This window comes from Galeopterus variegatus, unplaced genomic scaffold (assembly GCF_000696425.1).
Source record: "Galeopterus variegatus unplaced genomic scaffold, G_variegatus-3.0.2 Scaffold1635, whole genome shotgun sequence".
Classification (NCBI taxonomy): Eukaryota; Metazoa; Chordata; class Mammalia; order Dermoptera; family Cynocephalidae; genus Galeopterus; species Galeopterus variegatus.
Genome location: NW_007727746.1, coordinates 134,634 through 148,178, shown reverse-complemented (window position 1 = coordinate 148,178; position 13,545 = coordinate 134,634). Strand labels below are relative to the sequence as shown.

Below are 13,545 nucleotides of genomic sequence, written 5' to 3'. Positions count from 1 at the left end.
TTTTTTCCTTTTTGTCTTTTTTACTGGCCGGTAACGGGATCGCAACCCTCAGTGTTGTGCCTGCGCCATGCTCAGCCAGTGAGCGGGAACCGGTTACCACATGGGATCCGAACCCTCGGCGGGAGCACCGCCATGCTCCCAAGCGGCGCACTCTCCACTGTGCCACCAGGCCGGCCCAACTTTATTATTTTTAATCACTTTCAAATGTATAATCTGATTTTGTCATCCCAGTAAACACTGTGGTAGGATTTATTTTACAGATGCTGTCCTGCAAATGACTAGACTTGATTTTGGCCTTTGGCTCCTACCTTAATGTCTAGTTAGAAAGTCTGAATAATTTTTCAGATCCAGTTATTTAACCAGCTTGAAAATCACTATGTTTCTCGTTTTTAAAGTGATAAATTGATACAATTCTCAAATATTTAACTTATATAACTCCAGGGAGGCCTCATGATTATTGAAGACCGTTAAATCAGTTGGGTCCTCTCCACATAGGTATAAGGATTCAAAGTAAAGGCACGTGATTTTTCAAAAGTAAAAATTGTAATAAAATGAGATAACAAACTAATTTTATGCTTCTACTAGAACTGAAACTCAAAAATAGCCTGTGACACTGACAAGAAGGAATGATTTCTGAAAAATTCTGCATATGCTTTGGCATATCTTTGGGAAATTTTCTGTATGTCTGATATAATGTAATAAATATTTATATGTTAATATCCATCCAAAAAGAAATTATTTGACACACTATGGGTACAGGCAAAAAAAAAAAAAAAAAAAAAACTTTGAATATTTCATTCTGGAATAGACATCAAGCAAAATGTTGTTAAAAATATCTTTAGCCCAATCACTTATGCTTGAAATGTTTTTTTTTTTCTGTCATCAGGCAACCCTGCCCAGCCTACTTCTCTCCACTACATGAACCCTTACCAACTGAATGCCTATGGTATGGCACTGAAAGCAGTGGGAGAAATTGTTCAAGACTATGACAGTGATAAAATGTTTCCAGCTCTAGGTTTTGGTGCAAAACTGCCTCCAGATGGAAGGATATCTCATGAATTTGCTTTGGTAAGAATATATCAAAAGGATTTGATATTTTCAAAAAAAATAATATGTTGGCTCTTTTGATATTGGTTTGCTGCTTATTCTTTAGTCATTTATTATGTCATTTATTATTATTGTGACTATAGACTCCATATTGGTAAATAATTGACTTAGGAGAGTGATCTTAATGGAAAAAAAGAGAGCTAAATATGTTAGCAATAAATCTACTAAAGTGCACTTGATTTATTAGCAGGAGGTTATCTATTACTGCATAACGAACCTCCCTAAACCTTAGAGGCATAAAACAACATCCTTCCATCATACTCACAAATTGTGGGTCAGGCATTTGAGCAGAATATAATGGAGGATTGTGCATTTCTTCTTTGCAATATCTGGGGTCTCAGCTAGGATGACTTGAATGGTTAGAGATGGCTGGAATTGTTTGGGGCCATATTTCTGGGTTTCATTCTGGCTATTTATTAGATTCCTTAGATCTTCTCCACATCACGTCTTCTAAAGCTAGCACGTCCTTTAATATGGCTTCTTTGCTCATGTTCATATCTAGTGCCTGAGCTGGGGTGGCTGAAATAGCTGGGGTTGCCTGGACATCTCTCCCTCTTTTTACATATAGCCTGTCCATGTGGCCAACATCGGCTTCATCACATATGGTGGATTCATGGTAGTCAGATTTCTTACACAGCATCCAGCTTTCCCAGAGTGAGTACTCTAAAAGTTTGGGGCAGAAAGCTGAAGGCTTTTCATTAGCATAGGCTTGGAAGTCACAGAATGTTATTTCTGCCACATTCTGTTGGTCAAGCAAGTTACTAAGGCCAGCCCAGGTTCAAGGTTGAAAAATTAACCTTCACCTTTCAATAGGAGGAGTATCAAAGAATATGCGGCTATCCTTAATCTACCATGCTTTTTACAACCTAAGAAAATGAAAATTATATTATACTAAATGAGTTCTATTGATTTTTTTCCATATGTTTGTTCTCACCCTTTTGTTTGATGTTTTCCTTTCTCTCTCTAATTCTATTTTTTCCCCACTTTTTCTACCTTCGTATTCATTCTTTGTAACCAAACCTATACAAATATGTACTGCTAAGAAAGGATTTATTATTATTTGTACCTTAATCTGTTCTTTGAACCTAACTCAAACACTTACAGGATAGAGATTGCTATAGTTTGAATGTATCCCCTCCAAAATTCAGGTGTTGGCAATGTGATGTTATTAAAAGGTGGGCCTTTAAGACATGATTAGATGATTAGGGCTTCTCCTTCATGAATGGGATTAAGAACCCTATCAAGGAGGCTTCAAGCAGTGTTGTCTCTTGCCCTTCCACCTTCCATTGTGTGAGGACACAGCATTCCTCCCCACCAGAGGAAACAGTCCTTATCAGACCACTGAACATGCCGGTTCCTTGACCTTGGATTTCTCAGCCTCCAAAACTGTGAGAAATAAATTTCTGTTCTTTATAAATGACCTAGCCTCAGGTGTTCTGTTACAGCAGCAAGAAACAGACTCAGATAGAGATGATACCTCTTTAAATCTAAGAAAAATAGTCTCCCAAGTTGATGATGAAAACGACAATGATTATGTTGATGATGATGATAATGCTTTAACTTTATAATTACCTAATGACTATAGTACTTTCAGATTTTTTCAAACTACTTTTGTTTTCTTGGATTTCAGTGAGATAGTATTTGACTTGATACTGAGTAATTGCTGAGTATCAAGCCACATGCTCTGTTCTCATCTCATTCCCTTACATAATATAATCCTCATAAATTCCCCGTGTGGTAAACATTTCATGCCGACACATTGCACCACTCTAGCAACTGCCACTCACAGTGAGAAGAGTGACCCAGGAGTTGTACAGCTCAACTCGGAGGCTCACAAGTTTCCCAGGGTTCCAAAGGACGGGACTTGAACCCAGGCCAGTCTTATTTTAGAATCTATGCTCTTAACTACTAAACCACATGTTCTAAAAGCACCAATAATCTAATCTGTCAGATACATGCTTTGTTAACACCATGATATATATATATATATACTTCTAGCTTTTATATGATTAGATTTCATCTTCCACGAATATATTTTAAGAGCAGTATTTTTCCATTTATATTTCAATATTTATTCTTGTTTTTCTATTCCATCACCCAAACAATTTCAGGAAAGGTTGCTGGAGGGTTTAATTCTTTCTTCCATGAAGTACCGCACATGCCACACTCCCAATGTCATATAAAAATGAGTATCTGTTGGGATTTTGTTATGTCTTAGAGAATTAAAATCTTCTAATAACTTATAAGACCGTGAAATTCACTCATGTGATTCTTAGTCTTAAATGCCTCAGGAAAAAGGTCATGAGCTATTTTAAAGCCTAAGAAAAGGAATAATTGTGTTAAACTAAATGAGGTTTATTAATTTTCCTTTCATACATTTCTTTTCATCTTGTAAGTCAATTTTTCTTTTCTCTCTCCTACTTTTTTCTTTTCTCATTTTCCTATCTCCACATTCATTCTTTGTAACCAAATCTATACAAATATCCACTGCTAAGGAAGGATTTTTTATTATTTGCTCCTTAATCTGGGTTAAGTAGGTCTTCAATTAGATAGTACTTGATTTGATTTCTGGTTAAATATTCTCATCCTAAATCACTGCAATACACATCTATAGGTACTGAAAATGGAAAATACAAAAACTTCAGTTCTGTGTCAATCTGGCTATTCATGAACTACCTAATGTTAATGAATCCTCATATTTGCATGGTACAAATTTGTGATATATATTCATTACCATTAATCTATTTATCTCACCACATTCAAAGAATCTTTTGGATAGCAAGGGAGGCCTTTTAAAAAATTAAATAATCCCTAGTGGATGAGTTTTGGCTAGCACAGATGTTGAAATTGAGATTTGCTCAATTGAAAGGGTCTCAGGTAAACTCCAGCCTTTCATATAAGATATGTAAAAGAAAAGATACAAACCACGGGAAAAAGAAAGGGAATGGAAAAAGAAAGGAAGAATTTCCTAGTATCAGTAGTTTAGGACTTTTGGTTGTAAAAAGAATGAGTCACTGCTCTCTTCTCAATATAATTGTGTATGACTCCTTTTGGGGTTTTAACTGAAAATCCAATCATGCGGGGCTCTAGAAGAGATATTGAGCATGTGGCCAGCAGCCCTTAAAAGAAGGTCTTCTTTATTAATCAATAGAGAAATACTGCACCTGTCCGAATGACTTCTCCTTCTAAATACCTAAAAGCAATTGCACACTGTTCACTAATTTTGGCATTTATAGAGATTCATGCAACTTAATATTGATGTATGTGTTTTTTCTTCCAACTAGACAATTTAATAACCAAGAGTTTTTACAACTATACTATGCATAGCATAGAAGCTCAATAAATGTTCATTTATTGAATAAAAGAAAGGATTCTCTCAGCTTTTCCCTACAGTAAGCCATCTCTGAGCAGCAACAGATACATTTCAAAGAGCAGAGCAACAGCCCCTAAGAGCCTTTCCTAGTAGTTTGTCAGCTTTTTAGCCCTGCTGAAAAGTGTTAGAGGCTGCAGGCAGCAAGGGAGGCTTATAGAGCTCCTTCATGGAGCTGAATCCCAATCTCCAGTACAATACATTTGCCTCATAAGGGAGGCAAATGGGGGGATGGGGGTGGGAAGTGGGGAGGGAGGGTTGGGAGAGTGCATTTTGTAAATGGAAAAGGTTTTATTAAAAGGGAAATATAAAATGGGGCATCCGTTGCCCTCTTTATTACTAAACAACAAAATTAAATGCACTTGTTTTTAAAAGCATTCTGTGTTTTGTTTTTGTACCAGAGCCACATGTGAACTCATTCTAATTTGTTTTAACAAGCTGACAGTGATTCCCTGCAAAATTATTTCAAGAAAGGAGTTTTTAAACAGACTTAAAAAATCTTCTTATTACTCATCACAACTTTGTCATTAAGAGGAAAATCTCATTTTAGTAGCTGTAAAATATTTAAAATAATCGTAAAATAACACAGAGCATATATTTTTTAAAAAAAGACATAATTGTTTGTAAGAAAGTATCCTATCATCCAAGGCATATGAGGGAACTTGAGAGCAATTTATTATGGTATTAGGAGTAATTCAGAAAACAATGCTTTAAACATTCCATCAGGATGAATAGAACATCCAATGACTATCCTTCCACTAACAAAAGAGAGAAAAATGGTGACCTTGTTGTAATTTCAATTCCAGAGGCATAGAGGTATTATATTGTTTCATAGAAATATAAACCCCTAGTCAAAATGTTAGAAAAGTAGCTCAGAACTATCCTAGTTTGTAATTGTTCCCTTAAGGCAGATACATAATATATTTTTATATGCCCAAAATCAGTAATGAGTTTTAATTTTAATTAGCTTCATACCTTATCAAGGGAAAAGCGTGCCATAAAATCTTATTTAAAGGAAGGTTAAATAGGTCAGCTCAGATTAACATCAAAACCAACCATTCACTGCATTGTGCTAAAAATTAAACTTTTCTTTTACATTTTAATTTCAGCCAATTCATGAAACCAATTTTAAAATGTAAGGAGGTCTTTTATTATTTTTAGGTTTAAAAATGTTTGCACGAGGGTTAATTAATAAAAATGTTTAAAGAGAAGACAAAATTAAAAGAAAAAATGGGTATAAATTCCTCTCTCACAAATGACAAGATTGAAGTGGTTGGTAACATCTGGCTCAGTTACCTAAGATTCCCAGCCTTGCAAAATGTTTAGGATTTTATAACGTGGTAGCATACGGTGGTTAAGAAATTGAGCTCTGCAGTCAGACTGCATGGGTTCAAATTTTGGCACTCCCACTAGTGTTGTGTGACCTTTGGTAGAGTATCTAAGCTCTCGGTGCCTTGATTTCTTATCTGTAAAGTGGGGATAATAACAACATTTTACATATGTTTTTAGGGTTGTTATAAAAGTTATTTATGTAAGTATTTTAGTATAAAGCTAGGCATGTAGAGTTTAACCAACTACCAGTTGCTATTTTTCAGGTAAAAACATTATGTGCTAAAATTATTAACTATGTTTGAATGTAGTTATTGTCACTAGTGTTTTAAAATATATCTACAAAATTTTTGATACCACCCCTTCTAGAAGTGGTTCCTAATTTTCCTTCCCTTGAGTGTGGGCTAGACTTAGTAACCCATTTCTAGCAAATAGGTTAAAATAGAAGTGAAGGTTTGCAGCTTCTGAGACAAGCTCATAAAAAGCATTGGGACTTTGTCCTTGCTCTCTCTCGGATCACTCATTCTGGGGGAAGTTAGCTGCCATGTAGTGAGAACACTCAACAGCCCTACAGGGAGTCCATTTGGCCTCCTGCTAACAGCTATATAAGTGAGCAGATCTCCAGCCCCCTTCAAGCTTTCACATGACCGCAGCTCAGGTCGGCATCTTTATTGCAACTAAGTGAGAGATCCTGCTCAAGAATCATCCAGCAAGGTGCCCCTGATTCCTGACACTCCCCAAAAGTGTGAGATAACAAATGTTTATTATTTTAAGGAACAATACAAAAGGGCAAAATTTTGGGGGTAATTTGTTACATGGCAGTAGATAACTAATACACTGTTTTATTTGTGGTGTTTGTGGAATCTAGACTAGGAGAATTAAAGCTAATAGTAACAGAGCATTCAAAAGCTAGTCTAGGTGTTCAGGTTGCCTCTGGATGTGCTCTCCCCAGAATAAGAGCTCCTTAGTAATAAGCTCCATTTCCCTTGAACAACACAGATATGTTTCTTTGATTCTTTTCTTTTTAACTTGTCTTAATGTTTCTCCCACCAAATTATAATTCTTCTGACCCCTTCTATAATTGGGGTTATCAACTGTGGCCTGAAAATGTGCATGTGGCAGATATTTTACATTTTTCTTTCTATCAGGTAAAACTGTTTGAATTGATAGCATTTCTTTTTTATGATTTTAATTCATGTTCACTGAAGAAAAATTGGAAAAATATGGAATAGGTAAAAGAATGAAAGTCACCAGTTATCTAACCACCCAGAGGTAGCCACTATTAATATTTTGGTTTTCTTCTTTTTAGGAATTTATATGTTCATCTCTACATGTACACAAACCTGTGTAAAATTAAGACACTTAATTTCAGAAGGTTGTGGTATTCAGTGTCTCTCAAGATTATTTGGAATTTTCTCCTGTTCTGTTTTGAAGAGTATGCATTATTAACGATTACACATTATATCATCATATTGTAATCTGTGCAATATATTATAACCTATTGTTAGCCACTTATTTTTTATTTTTGTTTTGATATCATAAATCTGAAAATGAGTGTTCTTTCAAAAATTTATATATTAATGTCAACTTGCATTATTCTCTTCTCTTGTCGATTACACATTATATCATCATATTGTAATCTGCGCAATATATTATAACCTATTGTTAGCCACTTATTTTTTATTTTTGTTTTGATATCATAAATCTGTAAATGAGTGTTCTTTCAAAAATTTATATATTAATGTCAACTTGCATTATTCTCTTCTCTTGTTCTAGTTGGTCTTCACAGAGACTATGATTTTTTTTACTGTTTTTTGTTTGTTTGTTTGTTTGTTGCATATAACTTTCTACAGAATGGGAACCCTCAAAACCCCTACTGTGATGGCATTGAGGGGGTCATGGAGGCTTATTATAGGAGTCTCAAATCTGTTCAACTATATGGGCCAACCAACTTTGCTCCTGTAATTAATCACGTAGCAAGGTAAGTAGAGAGTAGACAAGGTATTTAGTCTAGTGTACTGGGCCATGGTGAGATCATAACATTATCGTTAGCATGACTCCACAGATGCAAGTTGTTTTCTTCTAATTTACCTCCAGGAAAGTGAGGAAAAAGATGTACATGTGGTAGAAACAGTCTTCATCAAGCTCTCGTGATACTTCGCTGAGAATTTGACCTCAAAATCTCAAAAGAAGAAACACACAGGTTTATGTTAGACCTGTTTTTGTTCAACCAAGGAAAATATTGTTTTCTCTGAAAAAGAATTCAAGTGAGAGCAATAACATGATCGATGGCAATCTCAGCAGTGTTAATCATTTATATCTAATATTGTAGCATAGAAGTAATAAGAGACTGAATTCCATCAGATGGCTGGCTAGTTGAAGCTTTCACCATTATAGGGCACATTATTTTAAACTCTGAAATTAATATAGTAGCTAATTTTATAAATTCCTGGAGCTCTACCTGAATGTAGTACATAGTACTGATCTGAATATGATTGTTTATGATTCCAAGTACATATTTTAGAGAAAATCTTAAAATTTAAAAATGTATACACTTTTTTTTTTATCATTAGTGCATAAATGAGTTAGATGCCACTTTCCAAATTCCTAAAAAGTTTGGTTTGAACCAAGCACAAATCTTATAAAACCCTGCCTTATTAATCAAAAAGGTATAGCTCTTATATCCTTTCTAATATGTAACCAGAACTTGAAAAAAATACTTCATTCTGATTAGTTTATCAGCATACAAAGGCAATATGTAACAAACGCATGTTCTGTTTGAAGGTTCTAGTGCTTTACCATCCTCCCTATGGGACATTGCCAGCAACTTAAATGTGCTCTACTTTCCATTATCTGGGACATGGACAAAATGCTAAAATACCCCCACACCCAGGGCTGACCCCAGAGCAACCTCCCTGTGGAATTCCACCTCAGGTTGACACTGATAAATTGATGACCATTTTCTGAATGTGACCATTTATCTCAGGTTTTTCAAACATTTTCATCTGCAGTCTGTACTAAGATATGAATTTTACATCTCAACCCTGTACACACAACCAAAAAAAAAATGTTATTCATGAAATAATACTTATTTTTACCTCATATTTTTGGTCTATTTCTATGGTATCCTATTCTTTTCTGTTTCTTTTATTTATTTATTTTTTAATGCAGGTCTTGACTCACAAAATTGATTTCGTAATTCACTCATGAGTTATTACCTGAAATATACTAGCTTATATGAGTGTTATGTATACTATATTTCCCTAGTTTATTGATGGTTGTCAAATAAAGCAGAATCAAAAATCATATTAATGCAAGATAAATTATGGATGACTCTAACATTACCATACAGATCACTGTTTTATAAGAAGATACGAGGAAAATGACAGGACTTACTTTGTGTGAACTCATGTTAGCTGTTATGAAAGTGTTCTTCAATGCTTACCAATTAATTTTGTATNTTTTTTTTTATCATTAGTGCATAAATGAGTTAGATGCCACTTTCCAAATTCCTAAAAAGTTTGGTTTGAACCAAGCACAAATCTTATAAAACCCTGCCTTATTAATCAAAAAGGTATAGCTCTTATATCCTTTCTAATATGTAACCAGAACTTGAAAAAAATACTTCATTCTGATTAGTTTATCAGCATACAAAGGCAATATGTAACAAACGCATGTTCTCTTTGAAGGTTCTAGTGCTTTACCATCCTCCCTATGGGACATTGCCAGCAACTTAAATGTGCTCTACTTTCCATTATCTGGGACATGGACAAAATGCTAAAATACCCCCACACCCAGGGCTGACCCCAGAGCAACCTTCCTGTGGAATTCCACCTCAGGTTGACACTGATAAATTGATGACCATTTTCTGAATGTGACCATTTATCTCAGGTTTTTCAAACATTTTCATCTGCAGTCTGTACTAAGATATGAATTTTACATCTCAACCCTGTACACACAACCAAAAAAAAATGTTATTCATGAAATAATACTTATTTTTACCTCATATTTTTGGTCTATTTCTATGGTATCCTATTCTTTTCTGTTTCTTTTATTTATTTATTTTTTAATGCAGGTCTTGACTCACAAAATTGATTTCGTAATTCACTCATGATTTATTACCTGAAATATACTAGCTTATATGAGTGTTATGTATACTATATTTCCCTAGTTTATTGATGGTTGTCAAATAAAGCAGAATCAAAAATCATATTAATGCAAGATAAATTATGGATGACTCTAACATTACCATACAGATCACTGTTTTATAAGAAGATACGAGGAAAATGACAGGACTTACTTTGTGTGAACTCATGTTAGCTGTTATGAAAGTGTTCTTCAATGCTTACCAATTAATTTTGTATTTTTTATCCTGGTACATCTCTGTTTAAAGTTAAAATTATAGATATAAAATTTCTAGGTGCATTTCTATATACTGTTTAAAACTACAGTTTCCACAGTGTTCTATTACCATTTTTTTGTTTTGTCCAACATTTTGCAAATTGTCAAATATAGGGGTAGCTGCTAGCTAAAGCTTTCAGACTCTGAAAATAAGAAATAAGCTAATAATTCCTTATTGATAATTTTTAAGTGAGAGAAAATAAGAAAAACAGTAAGAGATGGCTTTTTGAGTCATCTTTTCCTTCTAATACAATAGGTAGTTCCATGTATTCATCTCTTACTATTAAAAGAAATACCTTTATCCTTTCTTTTACCTTAAATGTTATGTTTAATTTTATTGTTAAGCTTTTATTGACAGACAATTCTATGACCCCAAATTATCATCCAAAACCTTTATCAACTAAAGGACAAGGTACTACTCATTTCTACATTAAGAGAAGTGCCATAGTTATAGTGAGTGTGACCTCTATTTATATATGACTTCCTGTGCATTTTGTCACTCTTAAATGCATTTCCTCAGTACTTAGTACCATACCCATCATATAGGAGGTACCTAATCAGCAAATGCCTAATAAATGAACTGTGTATATCTGAAGATATTATTATTCAAATTTATTTTTAGCAAAGTCAAAACAAATATATATCCATACTTTCTATATGCTTGATTTTTTTTTTCTTTACAAAGCGTGTTTTCTATATGGGTAAAAGCTTAGTTGTTTATTATCATTTTCTATAAGCATTTTGAAAAATGTTTATTATCATTATCTATAAGCATTTTGAAAAATTATTATTCTTTTTAAGAATAACAATCTTAAGCTCATGCTCACTTTTAGTACTGATCTCAATGTAATAAGACTATTAACTTTCAGGATGATATTAATGAGATGACTATATTGTGAAATAGATAAGACTGAAGGCATCAAGTTTGCAAAGTCTGAAGGTTTTGTGTGTTTTTCTGAGGCTTTCCAACCCTCTGCTTCTGATTTCTTATTTTCCCAGTCCTTTCCCAAAGCTGTTCAGAGAACAGCATTGCAGGAGATGTAAAAATCCTACTCAACATCTGTTGATGCCTTGTCATAAATTTAAGTGCAAAAACTTTATCCTGGCATTCAAGAGCTTTCAATATCCAACTACCACTCACCCATCCAACTTTATTTTCCCCCACATTCTCCCAAATCTACTGCACTTAAGTCACAGAGAATCACTGCTTCTTCTGGTCCATGATATCATTCCATGTGTACATCTGTCACAACATTTAATAATTTGATCCCAACCCCTTGTTACATGTAGATTTTTCCACATTGAAGGGATGATTTATTCACTGTGATTTATTCATTCATACCTATATTTATATCTATATCTATATATGTAAAACAATATAAAGTACAATATGTAGTTTTTGCATATATTGAGAAATCCATGCCTGTTTGTTTAATTGAATTATCTGAATACCATACATTATGGGTGAATTTTAATTAGCAAAGTTGTAATAGGAAACTAAATAAACTTTTAAATGATAATGCTTAGTCAATCATAACGTCCTTTGGAAAATGTCATTGTGATTGATACTCACTGTATCAGTCAGCGTTCTCCAGAGAAAAAGAACCAATAGAAGATATACATGTAGATATAGGTGCATATCTCAAGGAATTGGCTCAGGCAAGTATAGGGGCTGGTAAGTGTGAAATTTGTAGAATAGGCTGGCAGGTTGGAAACTCAGGTAGGATTTGATATTGCAGTTTTGAGTCAGAATTCCTTTTTCTCCAGGAAACCAGTTTTTGCTCTTAATGGCTTCAACTAAATGAATTAATCTCCTTTACATAAAGTCATTTGATTGTAGGTGCTAACCATATCTACAAAATACCTCTACAGCAACACCTACATTAGTATTTGATCGAGTAACTGGGTTTTACAGTCAAGCCAAGTTGACACATAAGACTAATCATCATACCTACCAAAAGAAAGAAATGGATTACCATTATGTTGTAAATTGAAAATAAATTTAAAATTGGAGAAATAATTTCAGGGCCTTTCAGATATGAGCTTAATACTATAACTAATGTCAATAACAATATGTTTAAATCTCATTAATAATAAGAGTAGGAAGAAAAATGTTAAGGATATCATGTTTATAGATACATGGTTTGAATAAAATGGAGTTTTGACCATTACCTGATTAATCTAAATTCCTCTTAGAAATGGCATTACCACTTTTACATTCCTGTTTTTATCATTTTTTTTCAAAACTTTCCATTCATCTAGAATTCTACATCAATAATTTCAAATTATTTGAAATAAATTTTATTTGTTGGTGTATTTTACCAGCTCAATCCTTCAAAAATAAATATATCAATATTAGTTATAAGATAAAAATATTATGTCAAATATTTTTTCAGGCTATCATGAAAATTTCACTATTTTCTTCACTCAACTAAAATAATTTTCATTGTTTCTTAACTGTTATTAGTCATTTGTTTCCTTTTCCTAACAAGTTACTTGTCTAAAGGCTGTCACATTTCAGTTTTTAAGAGGGATCTATCAATTTCTATCTATTGACTATTTGTATTTCTTTGCTTTTTTTGTGATATTGAGAACTTTCCAGCATTCAGATATGAAATTAATTTTTATTTTTTAGGAAATAACTTTTTTTATTTTGGAATCTCCATCACTGATTTTCAAATTAATGTAAAAAATGTCTAATGTTTTCTCTCTTCCGTCTGTATGATCAATAATAATAAAGTCAAAACAGCAATCATTACTAGGCCATGGTCAGTCTCTGGTAATATGCTCAGTGCTGGGATGTGGATTATCTTTTTTAATCCTCACAACAACTCTAGGAGGTGTCAGTATTGTTATTATTTCTACTGTGCTGATGGCAAAATGGATGTGTAGAGTGGCAATTTGTGGTGGAGCTAAAATTCCAACCAGAATAATCTGCATCCAAATCACTGTGGTAAGATGCCTCATATCTTTAACCTTTTTATCTCTGCTGCAGAGGTAAAGACACACAAAAGAAAGTGAAACTTAGCTACTTATCTTTGTGGATACCACTAGTAAGTTCATTACACACTAAAAAATAGTTTGGAGAGACAAATTATAACATAAAATTTACTGTGTTACTTTGTGTTGAACTATTTAAATGTATTCCTTTATTCAGTGTTAAAAAGAATTAATCCATTGTGTAAGTCGTAATTGAATTACTTAAATAAAAAATTCGAGTCAGTTTTTTATCTTGTCTTATTGCCTTCTCTACTACTGTGATCTAATAAGCTGAACAAATATTCCACAAATCTAAACCAACTATTTATGAACTTTTATAAAAATTCCAGAAACTTCTT

General features: G+C 33.4%; 1 protein-coding gene across 1 annotated transcript in view; it reads left to right on the top strand.

Moving 5' to 3' along the window:
• The window catches only part of CPNE8 (copine VIII), a 214,551-nt gene that overhangs the window by 179,912 nt on the left and 21,094 nt on the right, over window positions 1-13,545 (top strand). The window contains exons 15-16 of the mRNA XM_008578132.1: window positions 887-1,068; window positions 7,660-7,787. Coding sequence (XP_008576354.1) covers window positions 887-1,068; window positions 7,660-7,787 — 310 coding nt within the window. The remainder of the gene's footprint in view (window positions 1-886; window positions 1,069-7,659; window positions 7,788-13,545) is intronic.